Source organism: Dendrobates tinctorius, unplaced genomic scaffold (genome assembly GCF_039654945.1).
Source record: "Dendrobates tinctorius isolate UK_male_01 unplaced genomic scaffold, ASM3965494v1 ptg000147l, whole genome shotgun sequence".
NCBI classification, from domain to species: Eukaryota; Metazoa; Chordata; class Amphibia; order Anura; family Dendrobatidae; genus Dendrobates; species Dendrobates tinctorius.
Genome location: NW_027361814.1, coordinates 11,179,210 through 11,199,489, shown reverse-complemented (window position 1 = coordinate 11,199,489; position 20,280 = coordinate 11,179,210). Strand labels below are relative to the sequence as shown.

General features: G+C 47.7%; 1 protein-coding gene across 1 annotated transcript in view; it reads left to right on the top strand.

Annotated features, from left to right (window-relative positions):
- The window catches only part of ABRAXAS2 (abraxas 2, BRISC complex subunit), a 35,570-nt gene extending 16,067 nt beyond the window's left edge, over window positions 1-19,503 (top strand). Inside the window, exon 9 of the mRNA XM_073546414.1 lies at window positions 17,940-19,503. Coding sequence (XP_073402515.1) covers window positions 17,940-18,316 — 377 coding nt within the window. The 3' untranslated portion in view covers window positions 18,317-19,503. The remainder of the gene's footprint in view (window positions 1-17,939) is intronic.
- Window positions 19,504-20,280: the final 777 nt, after the last annotated feature.

Genomic DNA, 20,280 nt, shown 5'->3' with positions numbered 1-20,280 from the left:
TCACCGTCATCCGCCGCCAGTGACTCCAGATGGTGTAGTCTCTCCATTTCAGCAATCCATTCCTCCGTGGAGGGGACCTCCAATGCCGAGGAATAACCGCTCTGGCAGCCGTTAGGCAAAATCTTAGGATCCCTTTTTTAACGGAAGCTATCGAACTGGGAATCAGGGAAAATAGGGCCATTTGGGGGGAGGGCTCATGGCGAACCCCAGTCATCAGATGAAAGGCATCAAAAACTGAATTCCAGAAGGGTTGTAGGGAACCACAGGACCACCAAACATGAAGCATAGAGCCCGCGGCGGATCCACATCTCCAGCAGGCGTCCGGGGTCTCCGGATTATTCCTATGGAGGAGTGTGGGACACCTATACCAGCGCGTCAGTAATTTATAATTCCTCTCCTGCGCCTGACAGGACATTGTCATCTTATGTGTAAGAGTGAACATTTTTAAACTATCTGCCTCAGAAAAGGTGATCCCCAGGTCCCTCTCCCAAGCCTCCATAAATCCAAGTGAAGTAGAGGGAAGTGAATTCAAGATCAGGCCATAGAGCACCGAAACCACATGTGAGGGACCCTCGGTAGGGAGCATCATGGACTCAAATGGCGTCAGTGCCCCCAATGGTGCACCGAGAAGGAAGCTCCGCAATTGCAGGAACTCCAGCCAGGACAGCGGCGCCGCATGACCAGGGCCTCGTAGCCCCCGCACGTCAGAGAGCCCGACATGCCTATCCCTCACCTGACCCAGTCCCACCCCGTCAAGTCATGACCAGCACAAATACGTAGATCTATTCATTGTTGGGGGAAAGGCCGGATTGTCAAAAAGGGGACTCAATCTGCTCATTCGGGAGGTCAGGCGTAATTTCACATAGGATCTGTCCCAAAACCTCAGAACAATCTGTGTGAATGGTGCAAAACTCGACACAGGTGGGCGTCCGATTTCCTCCCCCCCAGCCAAGGCAGCCAGTACAGAGAAGAGGGTGATAAAGGTTTCTCTAAGAACACCCACTGTTTATGAGCATCCCCGAACCTCCAGTCAACAGAGAGCAGAACCGTCTGATAACGTTTAAATTCAGGAAGGCCTACCCCCCCCCTTTAGTCTTGGGTCTCACTAGTATCGAGAACCGAGTCCGCGGTTTCCTAGTTCCCCAGATAAAGCTATTGATAGCCGATTGCAGGCGTCTGAAAAAATAGTCCGGAACCTGCACTGGAGCAGTCTGGAAAAGATAAAGAAATCGGGGCAAGATTTCCATCTTGATCACTCCCACTCGTCCAAACCAAGACAGTTGAGGTCTGCTATATCGTTTAACCCCTTCATGACCAAGCCTATTTTGACCTTAATGACCAGGCCATTTTTTGCAATTCTGACCAGTGTCCCTTTATGAGGTAATAACTCAGGAACGGATCCTAGCGATTCTGAGATTGTTTTTTCGTGACATATTGGGCTTCATGTTAGTGGTAAATTTAGGTTGATAATTTTTGCGTTTATTTGTCAAAAAATCAGAAATTTGGTGAAAATTTAGAAAATTTTGCAATTTTCAAATTTTGAATTTTTATTCTGTTAAACCAGAGAGTTATGTGACACAAAATAGTTAATAAATAACATTTCCCATATGTCTACTTTACATCAGCACAATTTTGGAAACAAAATATTTTTTTGTTAGGAAGTTATAAGGGTTAAAAGTTGACCAGCGATTTCTCATTTTTACAATAAAATTTACAAAACCATTTTTTTTAGGGACCACCTCACATTTGAAGTCACTTTGAGGGGTCTATATGGCAGAAAATACCCAAAAGTTACACCATTCTAAAAACTGCACCCCTCAAGCTACTCAAAACTACATTCAAGAAGATTATTAACCCTTCAGGTGTTTCACAGGAACTAAAGCAATGTGGAAAGAAAAAATGGACATTTTAATTTTTCCAACAAAAATTTTCTTTTAGCATAAATTTTTTCATTTTCACATGGGAAACAGGATAAAGTGGATCCTAAAATTTGTTGGGCAATTTCTCCTGAGTACAACGATACCTCATATGTGGTCATAAACCACTGTTTGGGCGCACGGCACGGCTCAGAAGGGAAGGAGCGCCATTTGACTTTTTGAATGGAAAATATGCTGGAATATTTAGCGGTTGCCATGTCGCGTTTGGAGAGCCCCTGATGTGCCTAAACATTGGAGCTCCTCCACAAGTGACCCCATTTTGGAAACTAGACCCCCCAAGGAACTTATCTAGATGCATAGTGATCACTTTGAACCCCCAGGTACTTCACAAATTGATCTGTAAAAAAAAAAAAAAATACTTTTTTTTTCACAAAAATTTTCTTTTAGCCTCAGTTTTTTCATTTTCACATGGGCAACAGGATAAAATGGATCCTAAAATTTGTTGAGCAATTTCTCCTGAGTGCACAGATACCTCATATGTGGTCATAAACCACTGTTTGGGTGCACGGCATGGCCCGGAAGGCAAGGAGCACCATTTGACTTTTTGAATGGAAAATTAGCTCCACTCGTTATCGGACACCATGTCGCATTTGGAGAGCCCCTGTGCACCTAAACATTGGAGCTCCCCCACAAGTGACCCCATTTTGGAAACTAGACCCCCTAAGGAACTTATCTAGACGTGTAGGGAGCACTTTGAACCCACAAGTGCTTCACAAAAGTTTATAACACAGAGCAGTGAAAATAAAAAATAATTTTTTTTCCTCAAAAATGAATTTTAGCACACTATTTTTAATTTTCACAAGGATAACAGGAGAAATTGGACCACAAATCTTGTTGTCCAGTTTGTCCTGAGTACGCTGGTACCCCATATGTGGGGGGGGAACCACTGTTTGGGCACACGGCAGGGCTCAGAAGGGAAGGAGCGCCATTTGACTTTTTGAAATGCAAATTACTTCCAATCGTTAGCGGACACCATGTCGTGTTTGGAGAGCCCCTGTGTGCCTAAACATTGGAGCCCCCCCCACAAATGACCCCATTTTGGAAACTAGACCCCCTAAGGAACTTATCTAGATGTGTAGTGAGCACCTTGAACCCTCAAGTGCTTCACAAAAGTTTATGACGCAGAGCCGTGAAAATGAAAAAAAAAATTTTTCCCTCAAAAAATTATTTTTTAGTGCGCAATTTTTTATTTTCACAAGGGTACCAGGATAAATTAGACCCCAAAATTTGTTGTCCAGTTTGTCCTGAGTACGCTGGTACCCCACATGTGGGGGGGAACCACTGTTTGGGCACACGTCGGGGCCTGGAAGGGAAGTAGTGACATTATGAAATGCTGACTTTGATGGAATGGTCTGCGGGCATCATGTTACATTTGCAGAACCCCTGATGTACCTAAACTGTGGAACCCTCCACAAGTGACCCCATTTTGGAAACTAGACCCCCTAAGGAACTTATCTAGATGTGTGGTGAGCACCTTGAACCCCCAAGTGCTTCACAGAAGTTTATAACGCAGAGACGTGAAAATAAAAAATATTTTTTTTTTTCCTCAAAAAAAATGATTTTTACCCAGCAATTTTTTTTTTCACAAGGGTAGCAGGATAAATTGGACCCCAAACGTTGTTGTACAGTTTGTCCTGAGTACGCTGGTGCCCCATATATGGCGGGGAAATATTGTTTGGGCACACGTAAGGGCTCGGAATGGAAGTAGTGGCGTTTTGAAATGCAGACTTTGATGGAATGGTCTGCGGCCGTCATTACGTTTGCAGAGCCCCTGATGTGCCTAAACAATAGAAACCCCCCACAAGTGACCCCATTTTGGAAACTAGACCTCCCAAGTAACTTATCTAGATGCCTGGTGAGCACTTTGGACCCCCAAGTGCTTCACAGAACTTTATAACGCAGAGACGTGAAAATTATAAAAAAAAATTTTTCCACAAAAATATTTTTTTAGCCCCAAATTTTTTATTTTCCCAAGGGTACCAGGAGAAATTAGAACCCCAAAGTTGTTGTGCAATTTTTCCTGAGTACGCTGATACCCCATATGTTGGGGTAAACCACTGTTTGGGCACACGTCGGGGCTTGGAAGGGAGGAAGCACCGTTTAACTTTTTGAACGCAAAATTGGCTGGAATCAATGGTTGCACCATGTCGCGTTTGGTGACCCCCTGCTGTGCCTAAACAGTGGAAACCCCTCAATTCTAACTCCAGCCCTACCCCCAACACACCCCTAACCACAGCCCTAACCCCAACACATCCCTAACCCTAATTCCAACCCTAACCATAACCCCAACAGAGCCCGAACCCTAATCCCAACCCTAACCCTAATCCCAACCCTAACCCTAATTCCAACCCTAACCCTAATTCCAACCCTAACCCTAATTCCAACCCTAACCCTAATTCCAACCCTAACCCTAATTCCAACCCTAACCCTAATTCCAACCCTAACCCTAATTCCAACCCTAACCCTAATTCCAACCCTAACCCTAATTCCAACCCTAACCCTAATTCCAACCCTAACCCTAATTCCAACCCTAACCCTAATTCCAACCCTAACCCTAATTCCAACCCTAACCCTAATTCCAACCCTAACCCTAATTCCAACCCTAACCCTCATTCCAACCCTAACCCTCATTCCAACCCTAACCCTCATTCCAACCCTAACCCTCATTCCAACCCTAACCCTCATTCCAACCCTAACCCTCATTCCAACCCTAACCCTCATTCCAACCCTAACCCTCATTCCAACCCTAACCCTCATTCCAACCCTAACCCTCATTCCAACCCTAACCCTCATTCCAACCCTAACCCTCATTCCAACCCTAACCCTCATTCCAACCCTAACCCTCATTCCAACCCTAACCCTCATTCCAACCCTAACCCTCATTCCAACCCTAACCCTCATTCCAACCCTAACCCTCATTCCAACCCTAACCCTCATTCCAACCCTAACCCTCATTCCAACCCTAACCCTCATTCCAACCCTAACCCTCATTCCAACCCTAACCCTCATTCCAACCCTAACCCTCATTCCAACCCTAACCCTCATTCCAACCCTAACCCTCATTCCAACCCTAACCCTCATTCCAACCCTAACCCTCATTCCAACCCTAACCCTCATTCCAACCCTAACCCTCATTCCAACCCTAACCCTCATTCCAACCCTAACCCTCATTCCAACCCTAACCCTCATTCCAACCCTAACCCTCATTCCAACCCTAACCCTCATTCCAACCCTAACCCTCATTCCAACCCTAACCCTCATTCCAACCCTAACCCTCATTCCAACCCTAACCCTCATTCCAACCCTAACCCTCATTCCAACCCTAACCCTCATTCCAACCCTAACCCTCATTCCAACCCTAACCCTCATTCCAACCCTAACCCTCATTCCAACCCTAACCCTCATTCCAACCCTAACCCTCATTCCAACCCTAACCCTCATTCCAACCCTAACCCTCATTCCAACCCTAACCCTCATTCCAACCCTAACCCTCATTCCAACCCTAACCCTCATTCCAACCCTAACCCTCATTCCAACCCTAACCCTCATTCCAACCCTAACCCTCATTCCAACCCTAACCCTCATTCCAACCCTAACCCTCTTTCCTAACCCTAACCCTAACCCTCTTTTCAACCCTAACCCTCTTTTCAACCCTAACCCTAATGGAAAAATAAAAATATTTTCTTTATTTTATTAGTTCTGCCTACCTATGGGGGTGATAATCGGGGGGTTTATTTACTTTTTCTTTCATTTTGATCACTGTGAGAGTGATCAAAATGAAAGAATGGAATCTGCAGCCGGCAGATTCGGGCGGGCGCACTGCGCATGCGCCTGCCATTTTCAAAGATGGCGGCGCCCATCATCCGGACCCGAGGGACACCGGGAGGGACGGGGGGACTCAGGAGGTACGGGGGGGTGAGGGGGGGATCGGAGGCTGGCGGGGAGCAGAGGGAATGGGAGGGGGGCAGATGATGACAGCGGCGGCAGATCGCCGCTGTCATTCAGTTGCGGGGGGGCGATCGCCGGTGGGGGGGGGGTGGTGGAATCGGTGTCTCCAGCCATGTCCGATGCTACAGCAGCGTCGGACATGGCTGGATTGTAATATTTCATCAATTTTCATTGATGAAATATTACTATCGCTCTGATTGGCTGTTTCACTTTTAACAGCCAATCAGAGCGATCGTAGCCACGTGGGGGCTAAGCCACGCCCCCTGTGGTGAATTACAAAGCCCCCTGTATCTGCGGGTCGGGTGACCTTTCAGTGACCCCGGTCACCCGACCCGCAGGGGGGCTTTGAAGTCATGACGCCACATAGGCGTCACTGGTCAGATTTGAACCAGGTTTCATGACGCCTATGTGGAGTCATTGGTCGTGAAGGGGATAGTTCTCCGCAGGAGCGAGACATAGTTCAGAGCATATGTTGCGTTAATGTCAGCAGGTATTAAGACTCCTAAATATTTTAAGGTGGCAGTCTTCCACTTAAAAGGACACCTGAAGCTGGGAAACCAGATCGTCAGGTAAAGAGACACTAAGGGCCTCCGTCTTGGAGTAGTTGACTTTAAAATTTGAGACCTCCCCGAACCTACGGAATTCTCGGAGAAGTACAGGAAAGGCCACAATCGGGTTGGTAATGTATAACAGTCATCCGCATATAGGGATATCTTAAACTCATGTTGGCCAATCCGCAGATCCTCGATATCAGGTGTCTTCCGCAATGCCACTGCCAGATGTTCCATTGCAAGAATATAAAGTAAGGGGGAGAGGGGGCAACCCTGCCGGGTCCCGTTCCTTATGTTAATGGGTGAGGAGAGGGTGCCATTCACTCTGAGACGGGCCGCAGGTTTATGGTATAGAGCAAAAATCCTCTCCAGCATGTTAGGACCCACTCCCTGTTGCTTCAGGGACACACGTAGGAAGGGCCAGCCTAGGCGATCGAACGCCTTCTCAGCGTCGATAGATAATAAGCATGCTGGTACCTTTCCCGTGTGCAAGTATGAAGTCAGACGCAACGTCTTCACCGTGTTATCTCTGGCCTCCCTGTGTGGTACAAAGCCCGCTTGATCATTATGGATGGACCCAGGGAGAACAGGGTTCAGTCTACCAGCTAACACTTTTGCGAACACCTTCACATCCACATTAATAAGGGATATGGGCCTATAGCTTGCACATAACAGGGGGTCTTTCCCCGGTTTAGGAATCACGGTGATTGTAGCCATCAGCGTTTGGGGGGCAAAGGGACAGCTAGCTGAGATGGAATTAAACAGTTTGGTCATAAAGGGTACCAGGGAACCCGCATACAGCTTATAAAAGGCGGCAGAGAATCCGTCCGGGCCAGGGCATTTACCATTGGCTAAGGATTTTATTGTGCCTAAAATCTCCTGTTCCGAAAGAGGGTTCTCCATAGCCTCAGACTCCTCCGCCGACATGGGCGGGAGCTCGGTATCTCGAATGTAATCGTCCACCCGTGCCTGAAACTAGGAAGGAGACATATCAGACAATGGGCCGCTTAAATTATAGAGAGCTTCATAATATGCTCTGAATGAGTCCACAATCTCCCGAGGAAAATGGACCAGTTCACCCACAGCAGACCACATGGCAGGAATATAAGTAGTGGGGACACGGGGATGTAAAAACCTCGCCAGGGCTCTCCCAGGTTTGTCAGAATACTTGTACAGAAATTTGTGGAAGCGATCCCTCTGTCGTGCTGGTGTCGTGTCCAACAAGTTACTCAATTCACATCGTGCCCGAATAACATCAGTCAGCACCCCGGCGTCTCTAGTCCGTTTATGATCCAACTCCAGAGCCTGGACACGAGACAGCAAACCCAGTATATTAGTCTCCCTCTCTCTCTTCAGTCGGGCCCCCTGTTGTATAAAAACTCCCCGTATGATGCCTTTCAAAGCTTCCCATTGAAACGGAATAGCCGTGGGGTCGTGTTTGTGAAAATCTAGAAAGTCCGAGATTGCTGTCCGCACAGCCCCCCGACGCGTTAAATCTCCAAGGAGACCAGGGTTTAAAGACCAGGTCCATTCTCTTGGAGCGAGACTCTGTAGCCGCAGGGAGAGCAAAACCGGAGCATGATCCGACCACAACATCGTGTCGATGTCGGATTTTGGGTTAAAAGACAGGAGCCCATGGCTAATCAAAAAATAATCCAGTCTACTGTAGGAATTATGTACTGTAGAAAAGTAGGTATAATCCCGGGCAGTTGGGTGTAGTAACCTCCAGACATCTACCAACCTTGAATTCGTCAGGACCCTACGCAGGCTCTCCAGCTGCGAGGGGGGCACCGCTGACCTGCCCGAAGAAGAATCCACAGCGCGGTTCAGCACCATATTGAAGTCCCCTCCCATAATCACATAGCCCTCTGCAAAGGCCGAAAGGTCCCGTATGTACTTTCTGCACGTCCGGACCTGGTCTTGATTGGGGAGATAAATGTTAGCTATGGTGAGCAGATCATGGGCAATTTTAAGCTTCAAAAACACATATCGACCATCAGGATCTGTCTTAGAGGCGAACACCTGAGCCTGTAGAAACTTATGCAATGCAATGCTGACTCCTTTAGACTTGGAGCCAGGATTACTTCCATGGAACCACTGTGTGTAATATTTATGGTTAAGCGTAGGGATTCTGTCTGATCGGAAATGCGTCTCCTGCAGCAAGAGTATATCAACCCGTTGCTTATGCATACCATCGATCGCTTTTCAGGGACATTAAACCCCCTAACATTAAGTGAGCAGAGTTATAGGGATACCATATTAACTGTCGGGCCTACGGGAGGTACAATCGGGTCAAAGAGGAGTAGAGGGGGCGGAGAGTGGGAAAAGATAGAAACAGAAAAAGAGAAAGTAAAGCACTAAAGAGAAAGAGTAGTTCAGCCGGAATACAGGGTTCCAATCAAAGAGAAAACGAGAAACCAAAAGGCCACTAGGCCTTAGGGTACTGTCACACTTAGCGATGTACCAGGGATCCCGACCAGCGATATGACGCGGTCAGGATCGCTGGTACATCGCCAAGTGGTCGCTAGTCAGCTGCCACACAGGCAGATCTCACCAGCGACATCGCTGGGGACGGGAGTCGCTACTTACCTGTCACACTAGGCGATCCTGTGTCCTCCCGCCCGGCTCCACGCGTCGCTCGTCGTCACAGCAGGAAGCGCCGCAGGAAGCTGACGACGAGAAACAATCCAGCCTGGTCTCGCGCGATCAGCGATAATCAGCGGGGGGAGCCGGTCGTAGGTAAGTATCAGACACAGCGATATCGCTAGCAATATCGCTATACCGTCACAAGTTATAGCGATATTGCTAGCGATATCTCTTAGTGTGACGTGCCCTTTAGGTGTAAAGGGCAATATCAGAGATAACTCTGAGAAGTAGTGTCAAAGACACACCCTAGGGGGGATGTGATTGGGCAAAGAGCAAGCAGTCAAACCCCCGCAGCAAAAAAGAAAAAGAGAAAATCCAAACTCTACCCTATAGGTCCATAAACCTGTCAACATAAACATTATTAACAAACATAACAAGACTGGTTATGGGCCAGATACATTTGCAAAGGTGGACACAGTTGGAACGAGCCTCCGGAGGGGCATCACCTAAAGCTAAATTTAGGAGAGAAAGTAGCGTTAGTCAACCTAAGATAGTATTAGCGATATCATAGAGTAATACAACAGTTAAGCACATCTCATGGGGCACTCATCGAAGTAGGAAAACATGCATAAACAGTGCAAAGTAAACTTTGCCGGGAGTTCCACTCAAGAGTCCCAGATAGAGTCAAATTGGAATGACATCGCTACTTGACATACGACTCCAGTCCCCCTGTAACAGTCAAACTTAAGCAAAGTTACGATCAGGCTCCTCATGGAAGTCCGGCAACCCGTACGGACAATGCAGGCAGCAAAATAAAGAAAAGAGGCAATATGGGACACATGGTCTGGAAAAGATGATCAGGTGTCGTCAGCCTGGGTGGCGGAGCTACGCCGACGGCGGGAGCTCCGTTTCCTCTTTCTCATAAACCCAGCAGGAGGTCCTCCATCGCGGCGCAGTCCCCATAAATCAGACGCAGTGAGGCGAGGCCAGTCACCCAATGTGACCATGGGTCAGATCAGTGCAGCATTGAAGTTCTGAAGATCCAACAGGGATCTCAAAGTTATCAATCCCTTGTCACTGTGTACTTGCAATTGAAATGGGTAGCCCCAGCTGTAAGGGATCCTGTTTTCCCGCAACACCTCCAAGAGGGGACGTAAAGCCCTCCGTTTGGCCAGGGTAAAGCGTGAGAGATCAGCTAGGAGAAGAATATTGGAGCCATTAAAGTCTATAACATTGTGATCCCTCGCCTTACGCATAATGTCATCTTTAGTTTGGAAGTAGTGAATCCTGCAAATGACGTCTCTCGGTTTAGATGTATCGGGGTTCCTGGGACCTAGCGAGCGGTGGGCTCTATCAATTTCAATGTGTTCAGTGGATGATCTCCCCAGGAGCGAATTGAAGATGCCATGGAGGGCCGAGGAGAGGTCACGTGGGGCCACGGAGTCAGGGATTCCACAGAGCCTAATGTTATTCCTCCGATTCCTGTTCTCAGAGTCCTCCAACATATCTAGGACCACATTGAAAGACTCCGAGTGGAGGTCCAGAAGTTGTTGCTGACTCTGCAATTGTGAGGAAAGTGATTCCACCCTAGCCTCCAATATGGAGACGTTGGGGGTCAGATGGGACACGTCCTCCTTAAGGGACCCCATTTCACCCCTGCAGACCGCCTCCAGGCGCTGTATATAGCCCTCCATATCAGCCTTGGTGGGGATGGCACTCAGTTGTGCTCTGAGGCATTTATAGGGTCATCAGAGCCCACAGATCCAAAAGGAGCCTGTGCAGGGGGGTCATGAGATGCAGTAGTGGCGGGGACACTGTCCTGGGGCACTAGGCAGGGAGAAGTCTCTCCCTCATGCCTCTCTAGTAGTAGTGAAAGATCCGCTCCTGTCATCTGAATCTGGGAAGGACGCAGTACAGGAGGAGATATGTCCTCAGACGTCTGTGTTGTGGTCTGGCCGGGGGGTGAGGGGCAGGGTGCAGCTCTCACCTCTCCCATGATCTGTGCTTGGCTCCCTCCTGCCAGCTTCTGCGGTGAACGGCCAGTCCCTGGTGCGGCAGTCACCCGTCCTCCATCTAGTGCCTTCTCCGCTGTAGCCACATTCCTCTGCCCGCCCGTGATCCCAGGCGATGAGCGCCCATGTACGTGCGGCTGTATAGTGGAGGCGCCTGCTCCCGTCGCCATTGCCGAGGACGGAGTTCTCCTTCCCGCGCTGCCAGTGGCTGACATGTATTTGGTGATTCCAGCGCCCCCGGGGCCCACAGTGAGCTCCCTGGGCGTCTGGGAGCAGAGTCCGACCTTGCCCTTCATATCGGCGGGTGAGTGGAGCTAAAGATAGCTATTTAATCGCTGCAGGGGCCTCAGGCCCGCCGGAGCTCAGAAGAGATGCGGCCTCACAGCTCCATGTCCAAGCCATGCCCCCAGGAAGGTCCTATTTTAACAAACGCCACAGAGCAGTCGGCGAGGAATCATCTCATCTCCAGGAGACGAGTACCTCCTGAGACGGCTTTGGCAAAGGATCTTCGGACACTGCTCGCAGAAGTGATGCAGGAGAATCAAGATGCGAGGACTGGACCTCAGCCATCTGATCCGGTACCATAAGCTTCACTGGGTGAGTGCGCAAAAGATACTCTGCCTATTAAGCTGACACCTCCCTTTTTCGCCATGTCTCCCCCTCTTTCCAGGCCAAGAAAAAAGACAAATCTAAACACAAAGAATGAGCTTTATGTGCTCAGTCTCTCCCTGACTCCTACCCCCAAAAAAAAAAAAAAAAAAAAAAAAAAGGACCTCTGCAAGCAATGCATTATGGAGACCAGGCAGGGAGCCGCAGCGTCATCTAGGGACACACGGACCATCATTAGGGAGGTACTACAGGCTATCACCCGTGCTAGTACTCCTCCAGAGGGTAGGAGCAAAAAAACAAGTAACTCTCAGCTCTGGTTCAGAGGAGAAACAAGAGAGAGTCTCAGACTCCTCACTCACATCGTCATCATCATCATCGTCATCAGAAATTGAGGGATGATCATGGTTTCCCCTGGATAGTGTAGATAACGTGGTTAAATCCGTAAGAAACACTATGGGGAGTGAGGAGACAAAGAGCGCCCAAACCACGCAAGTTTAACGTTTGCGGGTTTGGGGAGAGAAAAAGGAGAGCTTTTCCAGTAATACCGGTGATTAAGGCCCTAATAAAGAGAGAATGGGAAAAACATGACCAGAGAAGGTTTCTTCCATCGGCCTCAAAAAGGAAATTCCCATTTAGCGACCACGAGCTACTAAAATGGCCGAAAATTCCTAAGGTTCACGCTGCTGTAGCCTCCACCTCTAAACAATCTACTCTTCCGGTAGAGGATGCGGGCTTATTGTCCGACCCACTAGACCATAAAGCGGAGTCATCATTAAAAAGGTCATGGGAAGCAACTACGGGTTTTTTAAACAAGCAGTAGCCAGCACATGCACCGCCAGATCAGTGCTCGTATGGTTAGACCAATTGGACCAACAAATTGAGCAGAAACTGTCTAGGGAAAAGTTACATGCTCCTATTCCATTAATTAGAGGAGCAGCAGCCTTTATGGCCGAAGCATCTGCAGACACCCTACGCCTAGCAGCAAGATCAGTGGGTCTTGTAAACTACGCAAGGGGGGCACTATGGATGAAAAGCTGGAAGTGGGATACACAATCAAAATCTAAGATCTGCGCGATCCCATGCGATGGTGAGTTTCTCTTTGGGAAAGCCCTAGACGACATACTCACCAAAGCTAAAGAAGGGAAGAAAGCTTTCCCTGACTCTTCTATCCATTTCTACAAGAGAGCCCTTAAAAGGCGGCCATTTGGGAGGGCCCACTAAAGGGAAGAATACAAATACTGAACGATCAGTCCCCCCAGTAGGGGGTAGACTGAAACTTTATTTTCTAAAATGGGAAACGATAACATCAAGCTCGTGGATTCTAAATATAATCAAAGAAGGAATAAGATTAGTATTCCTTCATATTCCCCACAACTCATTTATTATAACCTCCCTTAACTCAACAATGCAACAAAAAGCCCTCGAGATGGAAATTCGGAGTCTACTATCCAAGAGGGTCTTAGTAAAAGTCCCAGAGGGACAAGAGAGGTAGAGGGTTCTACTCTCCTTTATTTATTTAGTTCCCAAACCTGAGAGTACGTTTAGAACAATCATAAATCTGAAAAAAGCTTTATACGCTTATCAAAATTAAAATTTTAAAATGGAATCAATCAGATCCTCCATTAGACTTCTCTTCCCGAACTATGTAATGGCAGGCATTGACTTAAAAGATGCTTGCTATCATCTCCCAATTCATGACAGATACCAAAGGTACCTAAGGGTCGCAGTAGCATTCAAAGGCAAGATCATCACCTTCAGTATACGGCCATGCTCTTCGGTCTCTCTATAGCACCGAGAATCTTTACCAAAGTAATGTTGGAGGTGATGGCCGATCTGCATCAAAAAGACACCTTGATCATGCCTTACCTTGATGACTTCTTAGTTATCGGGAACTCGATCACCCAGTGTGCTAGACGTATGGCTGATACGGTCTCATCTTTACAGGATCTAGGTTGGATCATCAACCTCCAGAAGTCCAGACTTGTTCCACTCTCCCTCCAGACATTTTAGGGTTCCAATTAGACCCTACGACCCAGAGATGTCTACTCCCTCACATAAAAATTATGCTCATTAAGAGTAAGGTTAGAGCAGCAATGGATAGACCATGCATGTCTCTGAGAGAGGCAATGTCGTTATTGGGGTCGCTCACCTCTTGTACCCCGGCAGTTCAGTGGGCCCAATTTCACATCCGCACACTGCAACATCACATCCTCTAAGAGGACAGATGGCATGGTGGTCACCTCGAGAACAAGATAACCCTATCCAGGAAGTCTTGACTTCTCTAGAATGGTGGCTAGATAGTAATCATTTGACCGTGGGAGTTCCATGGGTAATATTACCATCCCATACTTTAACCACCGACACTAGCCCCCCACGGCTGGGGAGCCCATATGGGGAATAGCTTCTGTCAGGGAAGGTGGAGTAAGGAGTAACTACAGTACTCATCTAACTTAAAGGAGCTGACAGCAGTAGATTATGCATTACATCATTTTCTTCCACAGCTCCAGCAGAAGGATGTCAGGATCCTATCGGACAACACTGCCACAGTGGCATATTTAAACAGACAGGGAGGTACTCGATCAGAGACTCTGATGTCTTCCGCGACAAGAATCTTAAGCTTAGCCGAGAATGATTTGTTGTCCCTTTCTGCCCTCCACATCAAGGGAAAGAACAACCATAAAAGCAGACTTCTTAAGCCGACACACACTTCGGCAAGGGGAGTGGCGCCTCAATCACCGCGTCTTCAAGGACATAATAGCTCTATGGGGCAACCTCAAGTGGACCTCCTTGCCACGAAAGAGAACAAGCAAGTAAAAAACATTTGCCTCACTGTTCTTGTCGGATCATCCAGACATAATAGACACCCTCCAGGCCCCGTGGAAATTCGACCTAGCATATGCCTTCCCTCCAATAATCCTTCTACCACAGGTCATTCGGAAGACCAGAGGGGATAAGGCGAGGGTAATTCTAATAGCACCGTTCTGGCCCAAGAGACAATGGTTCTCATGGCTACGAACCATGTCGATATCAGATCCTTGGGTCCTCCCTTTGATCCCCAACCTACTCTCCCAAGGCCCTTTTTTCCACCCCCAAGTGGACAGCTTACACTTGACGGCGTGGAATTTGAGGAGCAGCTACTAAAATCAAGAGGGTTTTCCGAAACACTAATTGCAACACTCCTACATAGCAGGAAGCAGTCCACTACTCAGATTTAAGGGGGTTTTACACATAGCGATATCGCTAGCAATATCGCTAAAGCGTCACCGATTTTGTGATGCAGCAGCAATATTGCTAGCGATATTGCTATGTGTGATACTTACCTCCGACCGGCTCCCCTGCTGTCTGTCGCTGATCGCTCAAGATCGGCCGGGTCCATTTCTCGTCGGGCGCTTCCTGCTGGCGCTGACGAGCGACGTGTGGACGCGAGCGGGAGGACGTCAGCATCGTTGCGTGTGAAAGGTAAGTAACGACCGCTGCTGCATTGCTGGTGAGATCTGCCTGTTTGGCAGCTCACTAGTGACCATTTAGTGATGCACCAGCGATCCTGGCCGGGTCGTATCGTGGTCGGATCGCTGGTGCATCGCTAAATGTAAAGGGGCCTTTACATGAGAATATGGAAGAAATTTCTGCAGTTCCATAGAGCCTCTCATTCCACAGAAATCCTGATAGTTCCTATTCTGGAATTTCTACAAAAAGGTAAAAAGATCTGGGGCAGGCAGTAAATACATTAAAAGTCCAAGTGTCCGCATTAGGGGCACTTTACGGCCATAATATAGCAGAGAATAAGTGGGTGTCCCGATTTACTACAGCTTGCGAATGAACGGTCCCTGTTCACATACCTAGAATCCCTCCTTGGGACTTAAACTTAACGGAAGCCCCTTTTGAACCAATAGACACTGTATCTCCAATATACTTGTCACTCAAGACGGCTCTCTTAGTAGCACTAACGACTGCTAGGAGAGTTAGCAACATTCAAGCCCTATCCATAGGTCCACCCTTTTTTCAGACTTATCAGGATAGGTGGATTTTGAAACCAACCCCCTCATACCTTCCTAAGGTATCAGCAAAGTTCCATAGATCACAAGAGAGAGTTCTCCCGACTTTCTTCAGGGACCCCTCCAGTCCTGAAGAACAGAAATTTCACATCCTGGACGTTAGCAGAACGGTCTTAAAATACATTGAAAGATCCAGGAGCTGGAGGCAGTGTAGGGCTCTGTTCATATCTTTTCAGGGCTGAAAAAAGGGGTACGGAGTCACGAAGAGCACCTCATCCCGATGGATCAGGGATGCCATCCGACTACCATACTCCGTGAGAAGTAAAGATCCTCCGGAGAGCATCAGAGCGCATTCTACCAGAGCAATGGCATCCTCTGGGGTTGAGAGGGGAGAGGTTCCAATCAAAGCCACATGTAAGGCGGCAATTTGGTCAACCCCTTCTACCTTCTATAATCACTATAGATTTGACCTTTCATCAATTTCTGACCTAAGCTTCGGCAGAACTGTCCTTGGCACAGTGGCCCCACCCAGGTGATGGTCTCTGGAATCTCTCCAGTGGGTGCTGTCGTGGCGAAGGTTAAAAAGCCGGATTACTTACCGGTAATGCTCTTTTAATGAGTCCACGACAGCACCCGCTCACTTCCCTCCCTATAAAGATAACAATAGCAATAAATACACATATTAAAGTGTATCTCCTAAAGTAAACAAGTTACATTTAAGATGCAAGAACTTTGCCTAACTCTTGGCGGTCCTCCTGGTACTCTGAAATACAACTGAGGAGGAGATGCGGACCGCCCCTTTTATCTTTCTGTAGGTTTCCTGTTCCTGTGGGGCGGATCCCGCTACCTCCAGTGGGTGCTGTCATGGACTCATTAAAAGAGCATTACCGGTAATCCGGCTTATTCCTACTGTAAAGCACGGAGGTGGATCGCTAATGTTTTGGGGATGTGAGGGCTACAAAGACACAGGATCTTGGGCTGAGTTGAAGGAAAGATGAATGCAGCACTTTATAAGCAAGTACTGGAGGCAAATTTGCACTCATCAGCCCGGAAGCTGCGCATGGGACGTACTTGGACGTTCCAAAATGACAACAATCCAGTCAACCTGTCATTGGCTACAGCAGAACAACGTGAAGGTTCTGGAGTGGCCATCTCAGTCTCCTGACCTCAATATTATTGATCCACTCTGGGGAAATCTCAAGAGCGCAGTTCATGCTAGACAGCCCAGGAATTTACAGGAACTGGAGGCTTCATCTGAGAAAATAGCCTCATCATCAACTACAACAAAAGACCAAGCTGTCATTGATGTTAGAGGGGGCAATACACGGTATTAAGAAATGGGGTATGTGAACTTTTGATCAGGGTCACTTGGATGTTTTGGGTTGTCGTCATGATTTAAAATGAGAAAACACAGTAATCTGACAAGAAATGGCTTCACCCAACCACTAACCATGAGTGGAGAAAATGTTTATCATTCATAGTCTCTGAAAAAAAGGGCAAGAAAGCAAAAATTCTGCTGAGGTATGTAAACTTTTGAGCACAACTGTACAAAGCTTTGACACCCCTGCATCCCTGCCTTAGGGCCCCGTCACACATAGCAATCTCGCTAGCGAGATCGCTGCTGAGTCACAACTTTTGTGACACAACAGTGATCTCACCAGCGAGATCGCTGTGTGTGACAGCGATCAGCGACCGTCCCCCCTGCCAGTATCGCTGATCGCAGCAAGAAACCTCTGGACATTTTTTTCGTCGCTGATCTCCCGCTGGCCTGCACGAATCACTGCGTGTGACAGGCGGGAGACCAGCGATCAGGTGTAAAATAATAAAAAAATTAAATATTGTTATTCTCACCTTCCGGCGTCCCGCGCAGTCTTCCCGCCTCTATCCACGCTCCCGGTCCCAGTAATCCTTTGCAAGAATGGCCGCGAGACTTTGTGATCCCGCGAGAACGGACGTCATCGCGGTAATTCTCGCAAAGGATTACTGGGACCGGAGCGTGGAGAGAGGCGGGAATGCTGCGCGGGACGTCGGAAGGTGAGAATAACAATATTTTTTTATTTTAATTCTATTTTTGACATGAATATTTCATCAGCGCTAACGAACACAGCGATGCCGGGCGCGCTGCGTCGCTGTGCTAATCGCTAGTGAAGCTGTCTGACAGCTCACCAGCGATCCTGACACGTTGATATCGTTGTCGGGATCGCTGGTAAGTCGCTATGTGTGACTCCAGCTTTAGTGTGATCATTACAAATGTTCTTGCTTTTCTTTGTGTCTGACTTCCACCATTTCTTCTACCACCAGATCTGCGTCACTCCATGGTAATCCAGACACAAGTGCCTGTAGAGAGCATGGGAACGATTGCGGACTCTTTAGATCCCTCGACCAGACAGCAAGAACTCTTTCCTCCTCCATACTCAGAAGGTATAAACACGGATGAAGGAATAGATGGCACACCCGACATGCCCCGGCCGCAGGCTGTGGGTTCCTCTTGTCATGTTCCCCAAGAGGAAGATCTTGGCAAAATAGCCTCCAAGACGGCCATGAATGAAGACACAGATGAATCGCCGAGCAATTACAGAAAATCCCAACTGCGGTCAGAATCTCCCGACAGCGAGATGATAGAGGAGCAGCCTTACCATGCGAGCACACAGCCAGATGGAGAACTGGCACAACAGTGACTAACACCCTGATGCCCGAGACCGGCACTAGGTCTGATTGTGGCATGGAAACAAGGAATGTAGACAGGTGAATCTGCCGGCCTTTTATTGGGGGTCTTTCGGCTGCCTGTGTGTGGGCCTTATTCTCCCTCAGCTTCCTGTACTCGCTGTCCGTGTGTGCGGAGCCGAAGAGTACACCCAGCTGCTTGTTGTATGTCTCATGTATATTTGGAGCCAGTACTGTCAACCTCAAGGGGGGGTGTTGTGTAGATTTAAAGGGATTTTTAGGTAATAAGGGAGGCGGGACATTGAACAGCTCACACCCTACTTTTTTTTTTTTTTTTGCCTGAAGTCTACAGTAAATTAACTTCTCAACTCCAAAACTTGCAGCTGACATAGTCAGGGGAGGCGTGGACCTCTTCACCATATATGTGTATCTATCACTTTCCCATAATCCCTTTAAATTGTACTACATAATAATCGACTCTTGCACCTTTTGAAAAATGATTAGTTCACCAAATTGCACAATCTCTGGATAAAATGAGGATTTTTACTCATGTTATCACTTCCCAAATGAACAGTAATAATGGACCGCGGATGCCGAATGAGACCTCAGGTTGAAGCTTAACATACGAGTAACCAAAGCGTCCGTACAATTAGGTGAGTGCTTAGGAGGAGTAATGTGGAACAGAGCCAGACCTCGCACAAGCTTTGATGACCCTGCGCCCAACGCTTCCTGAAGGTTATCTAAGATACGGTTCTTGGCTAATCAATGATTCTGTTGCAAATAATTTACCTTTTTATATTATTCCTCCCCTCACAAGAAATGATGGACTCTTTCCCTTTAACTGCTGCAATGTGACCGATTCTCGGAAATTTTATAATTAGCTGCACTTTTTAAATTAATTTACTAAGTAGGTTACATATTTCCCAGCAACTAATACTATGGACTGAGGTGCCTGATCCTTCACTCGGACTTTACTTGTACAGAAGTGCACACGGGGTCGCCGCCGGCTCGTTGGCCGGAATATATCTTATTTGACGCCGGCCTTCGAACGCTAGCGGCGGGACGTCACGTTTACTGCCGATTAAAACCTCTGCCAGGACAATGGTAACAGAGAGCTCGTCTCATGCTCGGAATGGTGCACATATTTCAGCCTTAAGACTGGTACAAATCAAACATAATAAACGTGCTTTAGTTTATCGAGCCCTGGTCCCCAGATTGTGTGTGTGATCAATATTTGGTTTTGATGGAGACAACATCCGATTTGGGATTTTATGTAATCACCTTTCGGTTTTGTGGTATTAGTTCTAGATTCTTATTAGCATTGTTTAAAGAAAGGATAATACCTGACCGCAGGCGGACGATTCGACAACACCCGTCGGCACAGGAATAGCAAACGTCAGGCATTTCCGATGGTGAGATTGCTTTGCCCTGTTTTATTTTCCGAAAAAAAGGCCAGCCAGAGTGTAACTGGCATTAAGGTGTCCATTCACATGAGTTGACTGAACCCCCTGATTTTGGCTGGATCAGCCTGCTGTCTTAATGCGTAAGGGGGGGTCTTCCCTGATGGTAAGTGTCAGTGTGAAAGCAAGATTGCCTGTTATGAATGAGTCACCGTAGGAAGCAAAAGCAGAAATACAAGCTAAGTCCAGAAAACCAGAGAAGTTGGCAACTATCAGATTGCAGACCCCTGAACCTATCAACACAACTAGCAGTAGGTGTGGGGGGTTCCTACGAAGCCCTAGACCCCTCGATCACAGCCGGAGAATTACATAGGCCTAAAGAAAGAAAGGGGAAATCTAAACTGCCCCAGAGCAGACCCCAAAGCAATAGGCAGCCCCCAACATATAATGACGGTGAAGCAAGATGAAAATACTAACACAGACAGAAAGATAGACTGAGCAAAGACGGGACCTGCAACTATCTAGATAAGAAAGGACAGGAAGGCTGCTGTCTGCAATCTGCCAAAACCCTATCAAAG